At 42.8% G+C, this 22,666-nt stretch overlaps 1 protein-coding gene across 4 annotated transcripts in view; it reads right to left on the bottom strand.

The window, feature by feature from the left end:
• Positions 1–22,666, bottom strand: part of CRIM1 (cysteine rich transmembrane BMP regulator 1) — a 194,070-nt gene that overhangs the window by 88,308 nt on the left and 83,096 nt on the right. For 3 of the 4 annotated variants that reach the window (XM_012788414.3, XM_012788415.3, XM_012788417.3), the window contains exons 3-4: positions 19,857–20,099; positions 18,703–18,823 (exon numbers count right to left, since the gene is read on the bottom strand). In XM_012788414.3, the coding sequence (XP_012643868.1) occupies positions 18,703–18,823; positions 19,857–20,099 (364 nt within the window). The remainder of the gene's footprint in view (positions 1–18,702; positions 18,824–19,856; positions 20,100–22,666) is intronic. The other variant, XM_012788418.2, reaches the window with a different exon arrangement.

The raw sequence follows: 22,666 nt of genomic DNA, 5'->3' as shown, positions 1-22,666 counted from the left end.
GTCAAACAGCAATTCCATAGATTAAAATAGTTCAACATGACACAATTCACATAAGTTATTTTTCCACAGATAGGTCTGCAGTCACTGTGTCAGGTAACAGATCCGTATTTGCCCAGTAAATGTGTTACATCTACAGGCTACGTGAGTCCCATGGAGCTTTAAATGAGTGAGGTTATTCTAGATTCTCTGGTTTCCGTACACAGTGGAGGTAGGTATCTTTCCCTTTTATAGATGGAAACAGGGAAGGCACACAGCTCAATCAACTGACCCGAAATTAAACAGAGTTTCCTGTTCTCTGTGTTTTCCACTAGAAGAGACTAGATTCTCTTCTACTGAGTCATGAAGAGGAAGTGCTCAACTACAGAACTGAAGCACGCAAACAGCAGGCACCCTGCCCTCGCCACCTTCTTTCTCTCCATTTTTATTCTTCCCCCCTCCGCCCACCAGCCTCCCCCCTGCCCTTTACCCCAATTCCTGGAAAAGCAGCGAGCTCAGGGAAGGCGATCACAGATGGATTAGGGGCAGAAGAAATAAACCAATATGAGAAATGCCTAACAAAGCGCATGCCACCACCTACTCCTCACCTCTGCAGCCCCCTTCCCACTTTCCAGCTCTAGTCTGGTCTCACCCAAGTCTCTCCCTCTCCCAACCCACCCTAAGGCTCGGTTCCTGTACTTCTGTAATCAAAAATCTTCAATTACTCCTCATTTCATGTGCCACTTTCTCAGCCTATCATTCGGCACTCTGAAGTCCACACACCCTCTTCCCAATTCTGCCTCCTGATATTCCCCTTTCATTTTCCTATGCTATGGTGACATTCTTCTCTCCAAACAAGCCCTCCCTCTGCCATCTCTGCACGGCCTGCCCTACCGGCTCCCGAGCGCTCCCTGCCCAGGCCTCGTGCCCAGCTATCTCTCTAGGCCAACCTCAGATGACGGTTCCTCCCCTGAACCCCCAGACATCACCCTTTCCTTACAGCCGCCCTCTCACTCTGCTTTGTGGTGACCTGAGTACTCACCTTCCCATAAGCTTTCTTTGTACCTATCATGTAGAGTCATTAATGTAAGTATTTCTTAAATGGAACACAACTAGAGATGAAGAGAGGCAAGACGAAAGAAACAAAACAAAAATACTGAAGAAAGCTGAGAAGCAGAGCACTGAGATTTCTATGCTGTGAACTTGAAAAGTCCAACCCAGGCAGAGCAATTTGCACGACAACTTGAGCAGAAGTGTTGAGGGCTTTAAAAAAAAAAAAAAAACGGAACAGCTTTATAGAGATATAATTCACATACCATAACATTCACCCTTTTAAAGTACAGTATTTAATTCAGTGGTTTCATATTCACAGTGTTGTACAACCAGCACGGATGCCTAATTTCAGAATAAGTTCATCACCTTAAAAAGAAGCCCTGTGCCCATTCACAGTCACTCCCCCTCTTCCCGTCTCTCAGCCCACGGCAACCACTAATTTATGTTCTGTCTCCTTAGACTTGCCTATTCTGGACAGTTCATATAAATGGCATCATACAATATGTGGGCTAAGGGCTTTTTAACTTCAAACAAGAAGCAACCTGTATTTGCAAGTTACCAGAAAAAAAAAATAAAACCTCTAGTGTTATCCTCAGTATTAAGATAATGATCAATCAAGGCACCACATTAATAAATTTCTGCATAATGTAATCACAGCTGCAGCCAGGTGGGACTTGGTTAAGCTGTCTTTTTTTCCTCAAGTAGGTAATGGATTCAGCTGGGGCATCTGAGCGCCTGAGCACGATGCTGAACAGCACTCAGAAATCATCTCAACCCCTAGAGGGCACTCCCCTCCTTAGAAGGCCCAGGCCGGCTGGCTCTGCTGGCTGACGGCAGCTAGTGCACACTTAACTTTCCCTTCGTGTCCTTTGTTCCTTGGGCTACACAGACAATCCCAGGCAGGCCAGAGGGTCAGAGTCCTAGCTCCTGACAATAGCTTCCAGGGTGCTTCCAAGTCTGGTCTCTACCTGTCTCTTAGCTTCCATGTTCTACTGGTTCTTCCATACAACTCACAGTCCAGACACAACCGAGGTCTGGTCTGCCCTGCCCAGGACTCCCCCCACCTCACCCCTCCACGACACAGCTCATGCTCAGGTGTCCACCCAGCCTCAGTGCCCTGCCTCTCCTTTGTCCCTGGCGAAGTCCCCACAGCCCTCAAGAACACCCACTCTACAAGGCCTTCTCTGGTCAAAAAGCAACCAGGATTAACTTTCCTTCCTCTGATGGTATCTACCTCTTGGAGTATACTTGCTCTTTATACTAAGTAAAAATCACACTATTTCTCCTGTGGATTACTCTAGTGAAGAGGGCGTGTCTTGTCTTACTAATAATTAAAAAAAGGTAAAGAAATCCAAACAATAATCAGGTATAAACACTTTTTCATAGCTAATAGTCCGGGGTTAGAGCATACATTGTTTTTACATTTTTTATTTTTATACATTTTAGACTGAGAGCTTATAGGTGCAATGCTTTTCAAAATTAGTATGTGACAAGACTACATTCTGAGGTACCACACTCAAGCATTATTTTTGGGCAAGTTTGGGGAAGGGCTCCTCAACCTGCCCACGCCACACGTTCTCCAGGAGATTCCACTGAAGGGAATCTGGAATCCACTTTCTGAGGACCTCATGCCCAGATGTGCAGGGTCTGGGTGGCCACAGCTTAATTTGCACTTTCCACTGGGAAAAAACAAGTACAACTAGTTTTAACATTTTAATGAGGATGATGATTGTTAGTACTTGCTTCCCATCATTCACAAACAGGAGGGTCTCCTTCCTGCCTGAATAGCACTGCTTAGGAGGGAAAGACACCATGGGGGAAGGAGAGAACAACTTTATTATTTACTTATCCAATACTGTCATCTGCCAGAAAAATGTGTGACCACAGGCAAGCCACTTAAATTCCTGGAGGCTGTGTTTTCTCATCCATAAAAGTGAGATGGCTGGATCATAATAAACTTTCTTCTAACTGTAAAATCTCACGCTTCTATCGTTGCCACTCCTACCCCCCTCAAGCTCTTCTGCTGCTTCTCACTTGCAGTGCCCTGTCCTAGTGGCAGCACTCATCTCCCGCCCCAGACCCACCCGCCCCCTCCTCTCCTTTTCCTACTAAAGAAGACTAAGCGATGCAAGAGAAGAACACGCTGAATGCTGACGTCTCCTTATCACTAAGCATGTCTTAGACACTTCATAACTAAGTTGAAGAATTAATAGCTTGTTCTGCCAGAGTAACCACAGAAATTTTAAAGGATGGTAAACCATGGGGGGCTGCCAGAGGCGGCCATAGGAGAGGAGTCCTCTTTGCCACGCCCACAGCCCTTTTGGCAAGAACAGGAATGCCCCAGAATTGTGCCCCTAGGGTGAGTGCCACGCAGCGCAGCGCTGAGGCTGTCCTAACATTCCCCCACAGGAAGAAAGCTGCTTCTGCAAAGAAGGAAATACAGAAGCAGCAAGTCACCAGACTCCTCGTCTTCCCCAGCAGATCCTTATCTTTGCCTGTATCCTAGACAGCAAGTCAGTGAGGCCCTCTGGAAAATACTTCTTCCCATACTGGACTGATTCCACGTCGGAACCGGGTGCTTGGCGCCCTTCAAAAAGGGAGACATCACCAGCTATAAATCAAAAACTACTATTTACAAGAGGGAGGGAGGTCTCCCTTTACTCAGGAAACAAGGATAAATGAGGAATTAAAAGGGCAAAGCTCTTGTATGACTAAGATTCCACACAGTGTATTAATGAAATAGCTTGTTGGGAATGGAAATTATAATGACACATAAAAAAAAAAAACCACAGTTCTATTCCATAAAGAGTAGCTTCAACTTTAATTAAATTTGATGCAGTATCTTTCTACTGATTAAATTTCTTACCTCCTTCTAGGAATGTGTAAGTTTAAAAAAAAAAAAAAGACTGCAAATAAAGTATCCAAAAAGAAATAGGTTTCCCACCTGAGGTTCCAACTCTCCTATGGAAAATAGCCAAATCCTCCCTATGGAAGGTTCCTTAGCCTCACAAGTTTTCCTGATGGCTCACCATCAGAGATTTACCATCCTCTAAATCACTAACTGTCCCTCACCCTTCCTTGAGCTTATTCCTGTACGATCCCCTTGCATTCCCACGCCTCAAACACTGAAATATGTGCTTTAGCCACAGCAGGCGTGGCTCAGCTCTGAGGATCACACTCTTCCTCCTGGCAGCCGTCCCTCCCCCGTCTCCAGCAAGCTGCTACCTGTCAACCAGAAACCACACATTCTCCACCACTTTCCCCTAAGAGATTAGTAAAAATCATTCCGCTTTTGTTGTTGTTATTGTTATGCTTTGTTTTCCTCTGGGGGGGGGGGAGGGATAGAAGGATATGCTCTCGTGTAGGGAATGTATAAACTGAGGCCAATTAGGTAAACTATTCCTTTGCATTTTCTAATATTAGTAATAATAATAATAAAGTAGTCATTATAGCTCTTCTCTTCCTAGCGTTCTCAAGGGATGGATGTTTATAGCTCCCTCCACAAGGCTAGCATGTGACCCAGGAAACTTATCTGAAGGTGCTAAGTTGAAAGAGAAGTGGTATAAATTATGGGAAAATAGAAGGTGTAAGTGCACATGGTTCCTGTAAGGATTATAAAATTATCTTCTACAGCTATGCCCTACAGTAAGGAGGTGTGGAGAACAGAAAGCAATGGCACTTTCCAGAAATTACCATCTTGATGTGATTGGCTGAAATAGAGAGTTGGGGCAATTCTGAAGGGACTCGATCCTCGCAGCAGGAGAACCAGAGGCACCGAAACACAGCGGAAAATAGTCCCTGGGCCCGTAACGCTGTTGGAAATGTTAGAGCTGGGACCTGGCAGGCATCCTGGACCGCTCAGCCCAGCTCAACAATTTAGTATCGGGTATCGAGAGCTGACCACATCCCAGGAACGGAAGGCTCCCTGCCTTCACTTCCGTAGGTCTGGGGGAAGACAGAGGCATCTGCTTTCGTGGCTGGAAGGATGACCTCAGAGAGTCAGATGGGATGGCAGTGAGAGATGCACAGAGGGCCAGTTAGGAACATTGAGAAAGAGGGGAAATTGGCACATCACTCTCTGGAAAGGAGGCGGCCTGGGCTTGGATGTGGGGAGTAAGTTTCACTATTGCAACATAAGGTATTCCCATTTCAGAGCCTGGGATCGCCAACTGCATTAGAAATAGATGCTTTGGAACTTGGAATCAGCTTGTTTATGAACATGTAATTATTTCTTAACTATTTACTGTGTACATGTAGCAGGCACTATGCTGGGTGGGGGGGGTGGGAATACATAGGGTCCTGGCCCTCGGTTTAGGGAATCTGGTTTAGGGAGATGACGAATAAATAATCACAAATTAAAACATAAAAGGATATAGACTACTCAATCCCCTCCTTGGAGTGCATGAAGAACAAGGATCGATGAGGTCTGGATTAACCTACTGAAAACCTGAACAATACCTCCACTGCCTGGGGTGCTAACACTCCCTCAGGTCTCCAGAGCCAGTGAGGGCCTGAGCCAGTGCTAGCCGGTGCTGAAAGAGATGACTTTAAAAGCATGAGCCCACTTGCATCCCCATGGGCAGTTAATTCCCAGTCTCTCATCCTTGTCATCAGTGCAACGTGTGAGATTATATTGTCTCTTGTCCTCCAGAGAATGCACATCCCCACAGAGCACTGCTCTGACTCAAATTTGTTTCTAACACTTACTTGGCTTTCCCTTAAAGACACTATTTCCCTGTAGCTATCTCCAGTGAGATCACAAATTCACCCCCAACTCACTGATTCACTTGGGACAGAAGGGAGGTCAACACTCTCCACGTTTGCCACTGGCTACTCCCATGTTGTTAATTTCCTCTCCTCTCTCATGCAAACCCTCTGTTTATGTGGCTTCATCTTCCACCCAACTCCTCAAGGGGTAGAGGTCTGGAGTTTGGAGAATGGACTTTGCCATAAGGCATTCTTGGGTTCAAGTTCTGGCCACTTAGGAGCTATGTGCCCTTGGGTAAGTTATGTAATCTCTCTAAGCCTCAATTGTATTATACATAAAGTAGGGGGGAATTAAAGTACCCCATATGTCATAAGATTGCTATGTGGATTAAATGAACTGATATATGAATAGCACCTGGGACACTGCCTGGAACACAGAAGCCCTCAACACCTGTTCGTTATTTTATATGATTATGATTTGAGAGGCTTCAGAGTCCACACAGGCAAGGCATTTTCAACACTCTGGCTTCACTTGATCTTTTGGGACCCAGGGCCCCTTGCTGCCCCTCTCGACTTCAGTTACCTACTCCTATGGCCACAGCTCTCTGAAGTCTCTGGAGTCACACATCTTGCCTGCCAATCACAACAGTCTATCCTTCTACTTCTCCCTGGTCCACCCACCATGCTGAGACTTCAACCTCACTGAGACATCTATACCCCAGGTCCCTCCCTTTTCTCCCCAGCCCGTGCCTCCTCCTGACTGCACCTCTGCGACAAATGTAGCCCAAAGCCGCCGTGTTTCACCTGAACCACCATCTTCCTGATGCCTTTAAATTTTCTGCCTCCTTATAGACCTTCTACATCTGTTCCCAAGTTATTTAAACCCAGAGATGGAAAACCTGAATGTCTACAGCGGACAGGCAGGAATCCTAAATGAGTAGAGAGGGAATGCAGACAGCTCAGGAGGGTTTGTGATCTCTGAGAATGAATCTCTACTCATTCCAGGCAGAAACATAAATTCAATGTTGGTATGTCTTCCATTTATTCAAGAGAAGCCAGATTTTTATGCGAAGGATGCCAATTTTTAAATGTTGGTAACTAATTTAGAGATTAGAAAAAAAAAAAAGGCACACCAAAGAAAACATGTCTTCGGGTCAAATCCAGCCCCTACGATGCCACACGCAAATTGTGATTCAGCCCACTTATTTCCTCTGTGCTCATACCCAAGCTGCAGAGGGCTGCTGGGGAAAAGCACACTCCTGGTAGTAGCTGTTCTACATCTTCAATGCTGAAGTCCCTCATTGTGCCTAACACACCTGCATCCATCCCCAAGGATCACTTCTTCCATGACGCTTTCTCTAATTGGAAGCACAAAAATAAGCAGCTGAAGCTCTGCACGCATGCATGTGGGGACAGTGGGGATGGGGTGTGAGCAGGCACAGCTGTGAAGTGTCCAGCAAGTGTGGTGGCGAGGGCACGGAGGGAAGGCATTCCAGGTAGGGGAAGGAACCTACTAAACTTACAGAGGTGAGAAAGAATATAGTGTGTTTAGTTAGAACACATGGTTTAGCCCACCAGAAGCATATTATGTGTTGAGATGAGGACTAGGGGATATTTTGGGAGGACTGGCAAGAGACATGGCCAGAGGGGTAGGCCAGGCCTGGGCAATAAAAGTCCTTGCATACCATACATCAATAACCGCAATAGCCTAGAATACCCTTCTCTCTTTCTCCATCTGTTGAACTCTCACTCATTCTTAAAGACTTAGCTCAAAAGTCAAATCTGACAATTTTCCAAATGGGAATTAGTATCTCTTTGCTCTGTGAACATTCTGGTTTTTTGCACACTTCTTATTTCAAAGTATGTTAACACTTTAAGCTACAATGACTTTTACACGTCTGCCTTCCCTTTAGACTGGATGCTCCTTGACAGCAGTGACCATATTCTATGCCTGCCAGGTAGCCCAATGCCTGGCACATGATAAACACGCAAAATATCTGTTCCCTGAACAAACCAAGAACACTATGGGGTTTTTCATGCTAGGACTTGGTGCTGTAGACTGTCTATATAATTTAGTTGAAAGTACTCATTATTTACCTGTGCTAGGCACTGATGAGAGAGAAATCTATAAGGTGAGTCCTTGCCCTCAAATAGGACACACAATCTAATGTCTTGGGAAATGTCATAAGTCTCCCTCAAGAATCCATGACCTAGCTATGGAAACCAAAGTACTCGATCCTACTGTCACAAGAGCCATGGCATACAACTTCTTTCCTTTTCAAACAAAGGCAAGGTCAGGAAAGAATCATTTATGATGCACTTGTCTGTGTGATACTTTCACAGCAGATTAATTCTAAGAGAAACCAGCTGCCTCCACTTTCCAGGTTTAAGTGAGTAGCTAAACATTTATAGGGCAACTACAACCCTGAACTCTCTGCTAGCTGTGTCAACTGTGATGATGAGAAGCCTTATCACTTATACCCGATGTAAGGATGCAAATGGAGAGTAAAACATATTCCATGAAATTTGGGTTGCTTCTGGTATTTCCAGAAGAGGGAGGACTTTAACATTTTAGATTTGATTATTAGCTATGTAAATAATTTCACAAAGCATTTTTGTAGAGCTGTCCAGAGCTATTCTTCTGTCTGCCTGTGTTATGATGATGATATAGCAAATGAGGATGGGTAAGGAAAGCTGGCTGAGGTCCAATATTACCCATGCTGTAGATTCTGTTTTCAAACTTTACTGAAAGTCTTACAGAATTCAGTTAAGTTACTGTCTCTCAATGTGAGCCAGAGGGCCATGTATATGCTGTCTACTGATGTCCACAACCACTCAGACCAAACTATAAGCCACTGAGACTCTTTTCTGTTTTCAGGATTAAAAGAAGTATAAAATAGGACGAGATACTGGGTTCAAATTCATGGTGAAATACAAAAGGCATAAGGCCCTAGTATAGGAAGTACAGAGCTCACACATCTGAAGTGAATTATTGACAAATCAAACACTCTACTAGGGAGATAGTTCATCAACAGGCAAGGGCTTTACTTCTAGGAAAGCATATTTTCTTCAATCTGGGGATAGGTCCAATAATAGCATGGAATTCCTGCAATTATTTTGTTTTAAAAACATCAGAGTTTAATATAGACTCTGGCTTTTTTAGTCATGAGTTGACTTGCTCTTTTGGGCCAAAAATTACTGTGACAGAGGGCAACAGAATAGATGTTCTTTTCTTAGTTGAGAAAGAAGAGCTTCAAATATACTTCCAAATTTTTTTCTGCATGCGTTTAAAAACAGAGAATGCTACCATGATAGCATGTTAAGAGTCAGAAATGATTTAAATCTGTGCTATGCTAATGCATATTTTACATATTATATAACTTTATTTTATTTATCCCCAAAAAGCAGCTGGGGAAATTATCCAAATTGAAGTGAACAAAAACCTAAACCAAATTAGAGAAATTTGTCTACCGCCAGACCAATCTTAAAATCAAACCAAAAACTGTTAAGTGCCATCTTCTTTGAGACAGTATCTTGGAACAGATGGACATAACAATTAATCACAAGGCCCTTAATTTGATAAAGTCCTTTTGAAAATGCACATGCAGGGACAATTACCACTGGTTAGCTTGAGTAGGCATGAGACAAGTAACTTCATTATCTAGTACAATGTTAAAAGCATATGGGCTTATAACAAACATTATTTGATGATCTAAAGAACTGTCTCAAAGAAGAAAAAAAAGTGCTCCCTAAACTTTGAGCAAGATCCTGACAGTTCCAAGCTGCCCCCGGCAAGTTTCTGGCTTTGACATATTTATCTGGTTGGGTTGATGCACCTTGTGTGATAGTACCTGACCCCCGGTGAGCCTCCCATGCCCAACACCCTTGCCTAAAGGCTATAAACAACAGAATTGGAGGCCAGAGCCCAAGAGATAAGGAGTTAACTGAGGAACTCGGGAAAGCTCAGCCATCCAAGGGTAAGTACTTCAGCAAACAGAATGCAAAAGGACTCCTGTTGCTGTTAGCCTATCGCTCAGAAATAGACAGATGTCACAGAGCAGACTAAGAAAATCTAGTGAGTTCTCAGTAGGAAGAAAATCATGATTTAAGATTTGAAACCACAGGCCAATAGGCATAAGACAAACTATCATCTGATGTTCTATATGTGTATGCACTTTTTGAGGTCCTTGATTTCTTAGTTCGGATTTGAAGCTGGGATATTATTGTATGGCTTTTTTCTGAAACTCAGTTTTCACTGTTTGGTAAAAAGCCAGTCTATTAATTGATTCTTTCCTTGAAGGCAAATTGCTGTGTGTGTGTTTCCTTCTTATAACCTTCCAAAAGGTCTGGAACCTTTTTGAAACTGGCATTGGTGATATCTCTAAGGTCCTGAGATCCTTTAAGCCCGGGGCCATGTTTTATTCATCACCATACCCCACACCAAGCCCAGTGTTCTCTGTCTTCTGTGAGGTCCTCAATGAATATTTAAGTATTTAACTATTTTAGCAGATTTGCACATTTTCCAAATCTGTACCTTGTTTTCACTCACTGTAGCTATGTGGTTAGATTAATTTTGATTTAACTCAAGTTTTTCTCAAGAGAAGGGATAACTTGCCAAAGATTCCATTCTGCTGGCCTCATCCGGTATGAGTCAATTCCAGGCTGTGAATTCTGCAACTGCAGAAAACTCCTTTTCTAAATGTCTGTGTCTATTCACAAGAAACAGTGTGCTAGCAATCTGCTCAGATTCCATCATCATAATACAACATAGTACCAACAAGATGAATTTTCTTGAGAGCATGATTTTGAACTAAAGCATCTGAGTGCACTTATCTCTAGATGTTACAGTGAACGTAAAGGACAATCATGACCTTCTCTCTGGTCATAGGCTGTATATCGGACATAACTTTCAGACACAATGGGACTATCATCCTTCCTTTCATCTTATCTCCTTTTGTGGAGTTACAGCGTTGGGAGCTGTTATGACAGGTCAGGATATGAGTGGAAATTGTCTCCTAAAGGTCAATGTCTTATATGAGAAAAATAAAATTGAGGCTCAAACAAGGAAAAGCAAGGCACTTAATTTAGCAGATCCTTTTTCACTTTAAGAGACCCAGAAAAAACAAGCCAATCATAAAGTTAGGAACAGAGAACCTAAAACTCTTCCATGATACAAATGCTGTGTTTGTACAATTAAGTGTAAAATACAGAAAAATATAAATGTGGAGGAGCTGAATAAAGAGAGTGTGACAGGGACGACAGAGGGAAAGTGATGCAGCAATAGATGGGGAGAAACATACAAATACAGGTCCAGGAGCCAGGAAGCAGCCAAGGGCTGATGCAGTTCACGCATGTGGGCGTGTGGGGGCACCAGGAACCACACACATGTCACCCTCCCCCTAACACACACTAAGATAGGCTGATAGGTGGACATATCCACATTCTATTAGAAATCAGCTTAATAGAGAAAATCTTTATCTTGTGGATTCAGCTTTTGGCCAAATATTCCTTGCTCCTGCTATGTAGGGACTATTTACAGATTTAAAAAAATGTAATTAGCAATATTCAACTAGCCGTTGACCAAACCAGCAATCTATTGTACTGGATTATTACCTAGCTTTCACAATCCAACCAGTCCCGATTATCCTGGCTTAAATCATTAGTCTAGCAGTTTGTTTATTTCATTTTGCATCGCCTATGTTATTTCTTCTAAAGAAAATTTTTTAAAAAAAGTCCTTACAATAATAAAAAAAAAAAGTAACCACAATTCTTTATGACTTCCCTTGGACTTTCTCCCTTCCCTATCACTATGCAAACCATTTATCTCTCCCATTATTTTCTGAGTCCTGGAATTTTCTAAAATTTTCCTTTACCTTTTTTTCCCAGGAGTCTCCTATCACCAGCATGTTTGGGTTTCTTCCTTTCTAAAGGGTTTAGGAAATCAAATAATTTAGAGGTATAAGTTACTTTTGAGATAATTCTAATCCCTCTTCCCCTCCCCTCCTTCTCAGATAAGAAAACTTTTAGACCTAGATAACGTGAGAGGCTTGCCCCAAATCATGCAGAAGTGGGTCTGGATTCTAGCTCTGAACAGCACCAGGTGATGTGTCCAGGTGTATTCTTTAGCTACTGAATGGTTTACTTCAGGTGCACATTTGCTTACAGACTATAACAACAAGGGAAAGTGCAGGACACAGAATGTTAGGTCTCCCGAGAAGTGGGGCTGGGGAGGGGCTGGTGGTGCCTGAAGTCAGGACCACAGGGGGCCAGTGCAGCTCTGCAGTTCATGCTCACAGCTCTGCTCTGCTGCTGCTCAATGGGCAGGACGCTTCCAGCTCCACAATGCTTCATCTATGAAATGGAAGAGCAAGACAGCAGCCTCCTGGGTTAAGCTCTACAATTCAGGCTTGCCAGTATTTCTAATGCTTAAAATCTCATGTGTTCAATATATTCTATTAAACTTTTGGGTGAAAAAAAAACCACACACACATTAGCCAACAGTTTAGCTAACAGATAATCTAAAATTTTTAATTACCTTGGAGCCAAGAAAAAAAAAATCAAAAAACCCAAACTTCTAAATCTTAATTTAAAAATAAAACAGAACTTTTGTATAGTATCTCAGAAAGCAAGAGATACGAATGTTCCGGATATAGGTTCTGGCAGAGAAACAGGCCCCTTGGTCAAAGATAGGCAGGAGCCAGGAGGGAGCTTGGGAATCTGGCTCTCCACAGAGCACAAAACCCAGAAGAAACCCTATTTTAAGTTTCTGAACACTATAAACAATGACTTAACTTATTTCTACGTCAGAATAACTGGATTGGACTTTTCTCAATAACTTTTAAGAAAGGCATATTTATAGACAAAAATTGATAACAGAACATTTTAGAACAAAAAGTCTGGCACAAGTAGCTTTAAAATAAATTTAGAATGAAAGATTGTCAATAACACAGTAAGTTCATTGATCTTTTTAAGAAAAATATAAAAAATTACTTAATAGATCAAAAGTTATAGGGTATTTAAAAACCTCATTCAATTTATAGTGAAAGTGAATAAGGTAAAGACATTACTGTCTGGATTTTTAACTAGTTAATGTCTACCTTGTAAGCCTGTATCTGCAACATTGGTGAAAAATTACAGAGGCAACGTGAAGACTGGAAAATTAGGCCCATGCACTGGAGACAGGCAAAAAGCTAAGGAGTATAGAGAAAAAGCTGGGATCTAGGAGCTATCTTCTTGAGAAACAGTCTACTTGGGCTGAGGTCTGGGCTGGTGGGCACAGGAAAGAAATGGACTCTCAGATGTACAGCCCAGGCTGAACCTCCCCTCCAGCCACAGGATCCATTTTTCTCAAACAAGATCAACCACTATAGAGAATTTCTCTGCAACATCTTTGAAAGTTTTGTTTTAAAACTGACCTGGTTTCCTCAGGCACATCTTCTGGTTATCCCAAAATAACATTCCCTGTTGTGTGGTGAGAGAAAACCTAGCTTACCCTTGGGAGTCACAACACATCTTAAGAAGAGGGGTTAAAAATAATGGTCAGCTAAATGATGCTGAAAGCCGGGGTGGTGCTCAGAGGCTCTTAAATCACGTCTGGGCTGCCAACTGGTAAGTGAAGAAGGAAGCAGAAAGGCAGCTGCTGAGGGGACAGGGACCTCCACTACAGGGCTGCCTGAATTACACCCGAAGACCTGGAGACACACACAGCCTGAAGGACATTAGTCTCTGGAAAAGGGTCACAGATCTGTATCTCCACCAACTTTCTGCAATCAGAAAATGAAATCTAAAGAATCTAAGGAATCTAAAGAGCACCTATTTTGGTTACATGTAGATTATGGTAGATTAAAAAAGGCCACAAATTCTTCCGCAGCTTCTCCCCATCAAGAGGTAGAACCTACTTTCCCACCCATGACTGGCTTTGAACCACAGAATGTGGTGGAAGTGACGTGTGGCTTTCAAGTCTTGGTCTCCAAGGCCTTTGCTACTTCTTTTTCTACTTCCACTATCATCTGAAAAAGGCCAGGGTAAAATTAGGCCATGTGGGGAGAGAGGTCCCTTCAGGCATCCCAGCTGAGTTTCCAGGCACGTGAGGTATGTCCAGCCCCAGACGACCTGCCAGCTGCCTGCAGAAGAACCACTGAGTCAACTCACAGAATCATAAGAAATAACAAATCTTTGCTGTTTCCAGCTCCTACTCTTTTGGGTGGCTTGTTATGCAGCAATGAATAACTGAAATGTATATTTTGTTAATATGTACTACACTGATATAAATAACTACATTGGTGAGATATAAATTCTTATTCATTAATATATTTCTTGGACTTAAAAACAACAAAACATTGTTATCAAAAAAACTCTGGTGGAAAGAGCTCAGGGTTAATTGGTTCTCCAATTAATTGGCTCATGATTAATTAAGTTCTCCAATACCAACAAAGAACCTGGGTTGAAGATTTGGACCTGCTCTGTTCCTTGTACCAAGGAGCATTTTCGATTTTGTGTGACTCACTTAATCTCTCAACCTCCATTTTCACATCTATAAATTCCTCATGGAGTTAGAGTGATGATAAAATAACAACAACAAACGTGAAAATGCTTTGTAAACAGCAAGGCATATTACATATTTAAGCTGTGACTGTTATTGGTACCTACAAGTCACTTTTTTGTTTTTCCTTCTCTGCAAAGGCATCATGTGCATTAATGTATCTATCTTATAAATTTCTCTGCTGTAAATTTCCTTATGCACGGTGGCATTTGTACATCCACATGCATTTAGATACCCACAAAGGGACTCCCAAAGACCACAAGGTGTCATGAACCCCACAGATAGTCCCAATTTTCCTTTTTTGTCACAGCACAGTGTTTAGGCCCAGAGCCACTAATTCACATCCTTTTCCACCCTCTCCTGAAAGGTATGATGAGCTGCTGTATAAGCTCACATCATGTCCCGGCACCAAAAGAAAAGGATAAAAAGAAATAGCAGGATGCCTGGAAATCTAAGCTGATTTAAGGGAAGAAAAAATTAATAATGGTTAAAAGTTAATTATATCACACATAAGAATGATGTCTAAACGAGATGAAGTTCAAGAGAACAGACGCAAAAGAGCTGAAAACGCAGAATGGGCCATTAAGAAAGGGCAGAGATGCAGCAAGGAAAGAAGGAATAATCTATTTTTACAAGGGCCAGAAGTAGGTGGGAAAACCAGGAATTGTCACAGATAAAAGTAGAAAGAAATATCCACATGTGATAATAATATCTAGAGTAGTAGCTGTCACTTGCAAGAACTCAATTCATGCTTGATGGATGAATGAATGAATGAACTGAAAATATGCAGTTCAAGAGAAAACTCACAAATTAAGCTCGCACAGAAATAGGGCATTCAGGGGCCTAATGGGTGAAACATTCTCACTAGGAATGGCAATTCCATTTGGATGGGACTGACGGAGAGAGGGATGTATTCTTTAAGATAAGCAGGGTAAAGTTCACAAACTCCTTTTCTAGTCTATGAAAGTATAATAAAGCCTTAAAAAAAGAGGTTGTTACTTTCACAGAAGGTAAGTCTTTTCAGCTAACATTTCAGATATTTTACCTTATTCTGTCCTACACATAAAGGGCTTTTCTCCCTGAATTCTCCACATAATTAACTTTGCTCTCAAATGGCTTGAGGTTCTTAAAAAATGCTTTTTACAAACATGCTGGTAAAAGTCAAATAATCACAATGGGACTGTACATATTCTATAATGCTCTTCTTTATGCCTAACAATCATCTCTTAAAGAGAGAACATGTGACATGACTCACACACAAGTATAAAGTTATACAGTTATTTTCTCTTAAAATGCTACCACTGTTACTATGTATTAGGCTTTCTTCTTTTTATTTCCACTTCTACCTGACGGGGTTTTTATTCTCTTATCAATGTATGACATATCATCCTCCTTAATAAATAGAAACTCACTTAATATGCTAAACTAGGCTGAATGCAGTTAAGCCACAGCTTGAGCATACTCTGTATTTACCAACTGACTTGGTATTAATATATACACAGAAGAAAAGAAAAGACGACACAATCCCTGACCTCTGGGAGCATCCTTTAGTTGATGAGACAAGACTTTAGGCACCTAGCAGTTAAATAACAATGCATAGAAGTATATGACTAATTGACAGCACAGAAAAGAATATGTTGGGAGTTCCTAGCGTTGGGACAGGTGTTGGTTGAAGCACAAAGACCTCATGGATAGAGCGGAATTACTTTGAGTCCTGTAGTATGAGCAGTATTAGAGAAGCTGGAATGGAGAGATAGAGGCATGTCGTGCTGTGAGAGGCGAGTGCAGTGTTTGTAATAGAGGGTTTGCACAGTATCAAGGAGTACTGGGCTGTAAAGAAGGGGGTTCGGGGAAAAGTACAAGGGCTTGAGAGAGTGAGAGGAAGAGTAGTATTACCACCCAATGGCAGGAAGATGAGAAACTAAAAATATTCATTCGTTTTGCTTCTTCAACATATAAGTCATTCTGGCTAATAGGGACCTGTTCATTTATTCATTCAATAGTAGACCTATTATATGTAGGTACTAGAAGCTACAAAATACTGTCTTTTCTTGAGAATCACACAGAATAGAAGAGAGTGACCAAAAAAAAAAAAAAAAAATCAATGACTTCACTGTATTACGAAAAGTGCTACGATGAAGAGATACATGGAGGATGGATTACAAGGGAGCAGAAAGGTGTATCTAAATCATCTTTAGGGGCCAAAGATTGACACCACTTCAAAGAGAAAGAAATGCAGTCCCGAAAGAGAGGCAGAAGCTGCCCAGGTGGATGGAGAAGGGGAAGGCGACCCAGGAAGCGGCAATGGCAAAGGCCCAGAGCGTAAGTCAACTGGGGTGGCAGAGTGCCTTGAGCAGGGGAAACAAAGGCCGAGGGGCAGGGACAAGTATGGCTCATTGACTCTGAAACATGGGAAACTAAAGAGCTGTGAGAACCTATCCTCTCTCTGCAAATAATTTACAGTAGGATTGCCAATGACTTCCTCCTTCATGTTTCCAATTTCTTCATTAGAGGCTCATTTAACTCTGACCATTCTATACTTGTGGATGCCAAAGTCAAAGTTACACCAATATAGTAATAACCATCCTAAGGTTTACCTTTACTAGACTTCTAGAAGCTTGAAGATAAAATGGAAAGCACCTAGTTCAACCTCCTTTCCAATCTAACATTTCTTCTAAGCATTCCTGGCAGGTGGCCATCCAGACGGAAAGAAATCTCTCTGGCTCCCCTGAGCTCAGTCTGCTCCAGGAAGCAGCCCTAATTCATTACTGAGCATCACTAGTCGTAAGAAAATATTTTTTTCTTAAACTGAGACTAAATATGTCTTTCTGTAGCATCTACCCATTTTGACCCACTAGAGAGACTGAAAATATAGTCTACTGTGCCTTCTACATGCAGCTGGTGCTATTAATATATTACATTCCTAATAGTGTCCCTTTTCCTCACTAAAGGACTTCTTCATTAACAACTGGCTTCGTTTTGATAAATTAGGTTCTCCAATACAATGTACCACCTTCCTTTTCACAAAGACCTTGAAGGGACATCTGGTACTGTCAGTGATGCTCCATTTATTTTCTTTACTGATTAGTAATACCTTATGTTTGCACAACATCTCACCCCTTTCCAAGCATCTTCACATAAATTATCACATTCTAATGTCATAAGAAGGTTGCCGCCACTATTAGTATGTTACCTTCATAAAAACCTTTGTATCTGTTTTATGATACAGAGTATAAAGGAAATGTCTGAGAGAACCCTAGGTTTCTAACAGAACAAAGGCTAAGAGATGCCAAAGATCTAACATATCAGAGGAAAGAAGAAAAAAGTAATTAACACAGCAAACTCTGGATGTCTACTACAATTACGGACAAAGAACTGACACTTACCTTAACTATGGACCACATATATTCCTATCTCATCAAACCACTTGTATAACCACAGCTACTCATGCCACAAACCTGGATGCAAGTGCCTGACACTGGGACTGACAGAGAAGAGGTTAGAAATGGAGTTAAATAAGGCACAGTTTCAACTCTTCATATTAAATGTAGAACAAAAGTTGAAAGAAATAAGATGACTGAATCATAGAGATGACTCAGTGGTCTGTGGAAGATGGAGGGGAGGTCAGGGCAGAGAAGAAGGGCGAGTATCACTGGGGGTGGGTGTGTGGGGGACAACCAGACTGTGAACCCCACGTCTCCAAGCACAACCTTCCCCAAAGCGAAGCAGGAGGGGCCAGCTCTATCGTGGTGCTTTGTAGACTCTCAAGTACAGGACCCAGAGATCCTCATGTTCTGGAGAAAGCCCAGTTCTATACAGATGAGTGAATGTCCTGCTACTAGGATTAAAATGACAGCAACTTCTTTTCCCCTATCAAGCCAGAGAGAGATGTGTTTGTTGCTCCAGAGAGCATTATAAGAATTTAGACTCCTCTTGGCATCAGTAAGAAATGAGTCTGGGTAGATGTGTGATTCCAAATGTCAAGAGTCCCTGGGGAGTAGTTCTATGAAGCATGCATGCAATGTTTCATCGCATTGAACACATTGTTTAAACAACTACAAGACTCACTACAGAGGATCAAATGACATGCCTGGTATTGATGGATACCTCCCTGCCTGCCTTCCTCTCTACATGCAGAGGGGGCTTATTGTCCTGGTACAGTTCCCAGCCCTTAAAAGGGCACAAGCACCCACAGGGGAAGAATCCATAAGGATTAACGACTTAACCTGATGACACCTGGCTTTGATCTGAGGAAAGATATATATAAATACCAAGTAATAGTAACGGTTCAGTGATTTCTCCAGAGAAACTGGGAAGTGTTAGGTTTCCCATGGGAAAACAAACTGCATGCTCCAAACTGTACCTTAGATGATGCTAACGTACGAGATAAAGGAGAAAACCTGACAAACTAAGGACAAACCAACCTTGTGGGCAGAGTACAGCAACCATCCGCTGTGAGTCTGACTTGGGTTTCGTAGCTATCCAGGGGGCACACAGCCTGCTGAACAGAGGGGCATTCCACAGTGCTACAGTCCACGCTGAACACTAGAAGAGGCAAACAGAGAGGCACCACTTAGTGTTACATTTACTCACACTTTGAGTCCCCACATGAAACACTGGTTTTTGACAAATTTCCAAAGTTTCCTTCCTTCCCAGAAACCCAGGCCTGGTGCTGGCATTTTTATTTGAGTCAATGTTATGGAACTGCAAATATACCCCAAATTTTCCATGTTAGTAAAAAGGTGGGAACGAGACATGTCAGAATTGAGATGAAGACAGACAGTTAAACCAACAGTGGTGACATGGCCGGTGACAGCCTGCCACAAGTGTTTCTGACAGAACAAGAGATTGTTTTGCTTGAAGCATTCACCTAGCAGGAAAAAGGCCCCCAAACAAAAAATCGACTGACCAATGATCAGAAACTTGCAAAGAGGAAATCACTACGACCCAGACGTGATCACAGACCACATTAGAAATGCTGCCACGAGAGCAAAGATGTTAGAAATAATGTAAAGCAAGAAACATCTGGGACATGACAACAAATCAAATGCTGGCAAAGGAGGTGAGTAAGGTGGCTTAGCACATGCTATAAAGTCAGGGGATGGATGGAAGGGAACTGGCAAGGAGAAATATAGAGGCTGAATATTGCATTATAAAACTTCTGGCATTTTGATGCACATATTTACCTGAAAATAACTTTCTGTTTTATGTATGATGATTGTTTTTAAATGTAATACTTTAAAGTGGCAGATATATCTGCAAATGGGGGTTCTGACCTTCACTGGGGAATGAAGCAGATAGCCACGGTACCTTCAGTTTTAACCCCACCTCCCCCATCAAGCATACATTGAAGGGGAAGAAAAAAGGAAGAAAAGAAGGTGCTTACGTCCCAGTGGATCACTCTGGTTTTCTGACTAGAAGGCCAGAAGTCAGGCCATTAGCCCAAAGTGGCAGACGCGCAGTGAGGACCCTGGTGAGAACACCCCTCTTTGTGTGAAAGGAGAGGCCAGGGGCTGAGGAGGGCTCTGCCACCCTCCGACGCAAAGGAGCTGGGCTGCTGGGACGAGCTCGTGCATACCTGGTTTGCACTCATACAGGTCACAGCACTCCCCCGGCTTCCCTGAGGCTTTTGACACTAGTATGTTCAGGTATCCCGGCTGGCAGACTTTGCGCAGACAGCCGGCGGGGTTGCACACGCAGCGGCTGGGTAAAGGGCAGCATTCCCCGGGAGGAGCATAGCCCTCGATCAGAACGGAATCTTCAGGACAACGTGGAGAGAACTGGACTTCACAGCGGGCCTTGGAGCAATCTGGCTTCTCTTCTAAATGGGAGAGAAAGAATTTAGCTTCTGCCCAGGGCAGTGTGGGGCACTTTTGTCAGAAGCACAGACAGTCCTGATGATCTATTTACTAACCGAAGAGAAGGGCAGAGAAAGAAACCTGGTGAAAGCCTCAGACCTAGTTGAGCCAACAAGGAAAATCTCACCCAAGATCTGCCTATCACACCAAATATGACCCTGAAGCTCCCTTCTTCTCAGTCTTCCTGCTCACCTGTGCTGAGCAATCAATGTCTAGTGCAATGACCAGAGTGAAGAAAGGCAAGGGGGAGATGTATCCGTGAAACGGAGAATCTGAAAATTGGACACAGTCAGTGACTAACTGAAAGATCTCTGAATTCAAAAGAGTTTTAAGGACTGCTCTTTGAAAACAGTGTATATTTAAACACTAGAGACCCACAAATAAACCATAGCTACTTCAGGGACTGGACATAATGTACAAGATACTCTACAAGGAAGAAGTCTACCTCCAAACTCTGGCTTTCCCTGAGATGAACTTATGAAGATTATATGATTCTATGATGTGGCTGCTTAGCAAGATGGATAAGGAGCCAAACTCTCATGACACCTGGTGTGTTTCTATCTCTAACAGAGATCCATCAAATGTAACCCTTTCTCCAGTATTATCTGCTTGACCTATTGGCTATACCCTAATTTTAGAGATGGCGAAAAATAAAGCAAGGTGGGTATTACCCAAAGATTTTAGGATTGGGTAGCAAAGCCCTAGCTTCCAGAATCCAGTCCACAGCTCAGTTTCTTCGTTTAAGTTGTTAAGAGATCTAAATCAACATAAGGTTCTTGCAGAAAAAACTGATATGAACCAAAAGTTTATCATCACAGCCCATGACCTTTGGTGGCAGGTTCTGGGAGTTCAGAAAATGTTGAGTGAAAATGGGGCATGTAACACTGGGGTACATTTCCATAAGTAAATGTCTTCCCTAAAGCAAAACCCAAACACAGAAGTGCATAGTAGGGTTGGACCCAAGAGGTCACCTAGTTTAGTCTCCTCATTTTGCAGATAAAGAACCTGAGGCCCAAGAATCAAGTGACCTGCCTAAGGTCAGCAGTAAAATTAAAGCAAGAATCCAGGGCCCTCACTTCCAGTTCACTCAGATCTTGATATCACCAAAGTAGATCTCTTTCCAAAACCACAGCTGCTCCTCCAGCCATTTTTGACCTTGATTGCTCTTTCATCTTCCTTTTCTAACTATTCCTTGCCTAATTATGACATAGGAGATCGTATGAGAGATCCTATAGGAGATCCCTACTACTCATAGTTCTAGTAAATTCATTCAAACATATGACGGAGCCCCTGCTGTTCCAGCAGCTTGGGATTCCTGTCCTCATTAGTTTATATGGTAGTGGAGGGTGAAGGAAAATAAACAATCAGCATCATAAATAAGCAAGTTATAAGTAAAGGATGATGAGTGCTATGGGGGAAGTGGAGTACCTGGAAGGAGGAGGGCAGTTCTGGTTTGGTCAGAATGGGCATGACCGAGCAGCTGACGGCTGAACAGAGACTGGAAGTTGGGAGGGGGCGAGCCATGGGGACAGCTGGGAGAGGAGCATCTAGCACAGGGGTCCTCAAACTTTTTAAACAGGGGGCCAGTTCACTGTCCCGCAGACCATTGGAGGGCCAGACTATAGTTTAAAAAAAAAGCTATGAACAAATTCCTATGCACATTGCACATATCTTATTTTGAAGTAAAAAAACAAATGAGCAAAAACATCTGCATGTGGCCCACAGGCCGTAGTAGTTTGAGGACGCCTGACTAGCAGAAGGAACAGCTGACACATGCCCATGGGTCCCAGGGAAGAGTAAGGAGGTCAGAGTGGCAAGAGCAGGGTGAACAGCAGCGGAACAGGAGACGAGGTGAGGACGGAAACAGCAGCGCCTGATCACTCAGAGCCCCTCAGGCCATTTTAAAGACTGTGGCCTTCACTATGAGATAAGTTACAGCTTTGATTATGCAGGAGGAGGAAGGGAATTAATGCAGAAAAACAGTCCCCTCCTTGGAGTAACAGAATTTTGGGGTCCTGGGCAACACAGGAAGGCGCAGGACATCTGGGGACAGAGGAGACACGGGAGGAGGCTGGAAAAGCATTTGGAAAGAAAGAATATGTGGGAAGCCAGACACATGTACCATTTACCACAGCTGGGTAGAGGGGGTGTTAGAGACGGAGATGAGAAGAGGTGGTCAGCTCATGTGGACTTAACTTATGAACGCCCTCTGACTTCCTGTTGGATGGAATGCTGCTTCACGGCACCTGTGCCTCAGTCAGAGGCAACATTTAACTGCAGGCCTCTGCCCTCCCTCCTGGCCACCGTCAACATGTCAATATCCAACACGCAGCTTAAAGCAGAGTGGAAAGTTAAACAGCCTTGGTTCTAAGAGCAGATTTCACTAACACATGCGCCATGTGCTCATGTCAGAATAACGCCAGGTGAGTTATTATTTGCTCCATTTTATAGATGATGAAACTTTGGTTAACACGGGTCAAGTTATTTGCGCAAGATCCTACGGCAAGTAAATGGTGATGTGAGGGTTTTG

The sequence above is a fragment of the Microcebus murinus genome, chromosome 3 (genome assembly GCF_040939455.1).
Source record: "Microcebus murinus isolate Inina chromosome 3, M.murinus_Inina_mat1.0, whole genome shotgun sequence".
Classification (NCBI taxonomy): domain Eukaryota; kingdom Metazoa; phylum Chordata; class Mammalia; order Primates; family Cheirogaleidae; genus Microcebus; species Microcebus murinus.
This window is presented reverse-complemented; position numbering and strand designations above follow the sequence as displayed.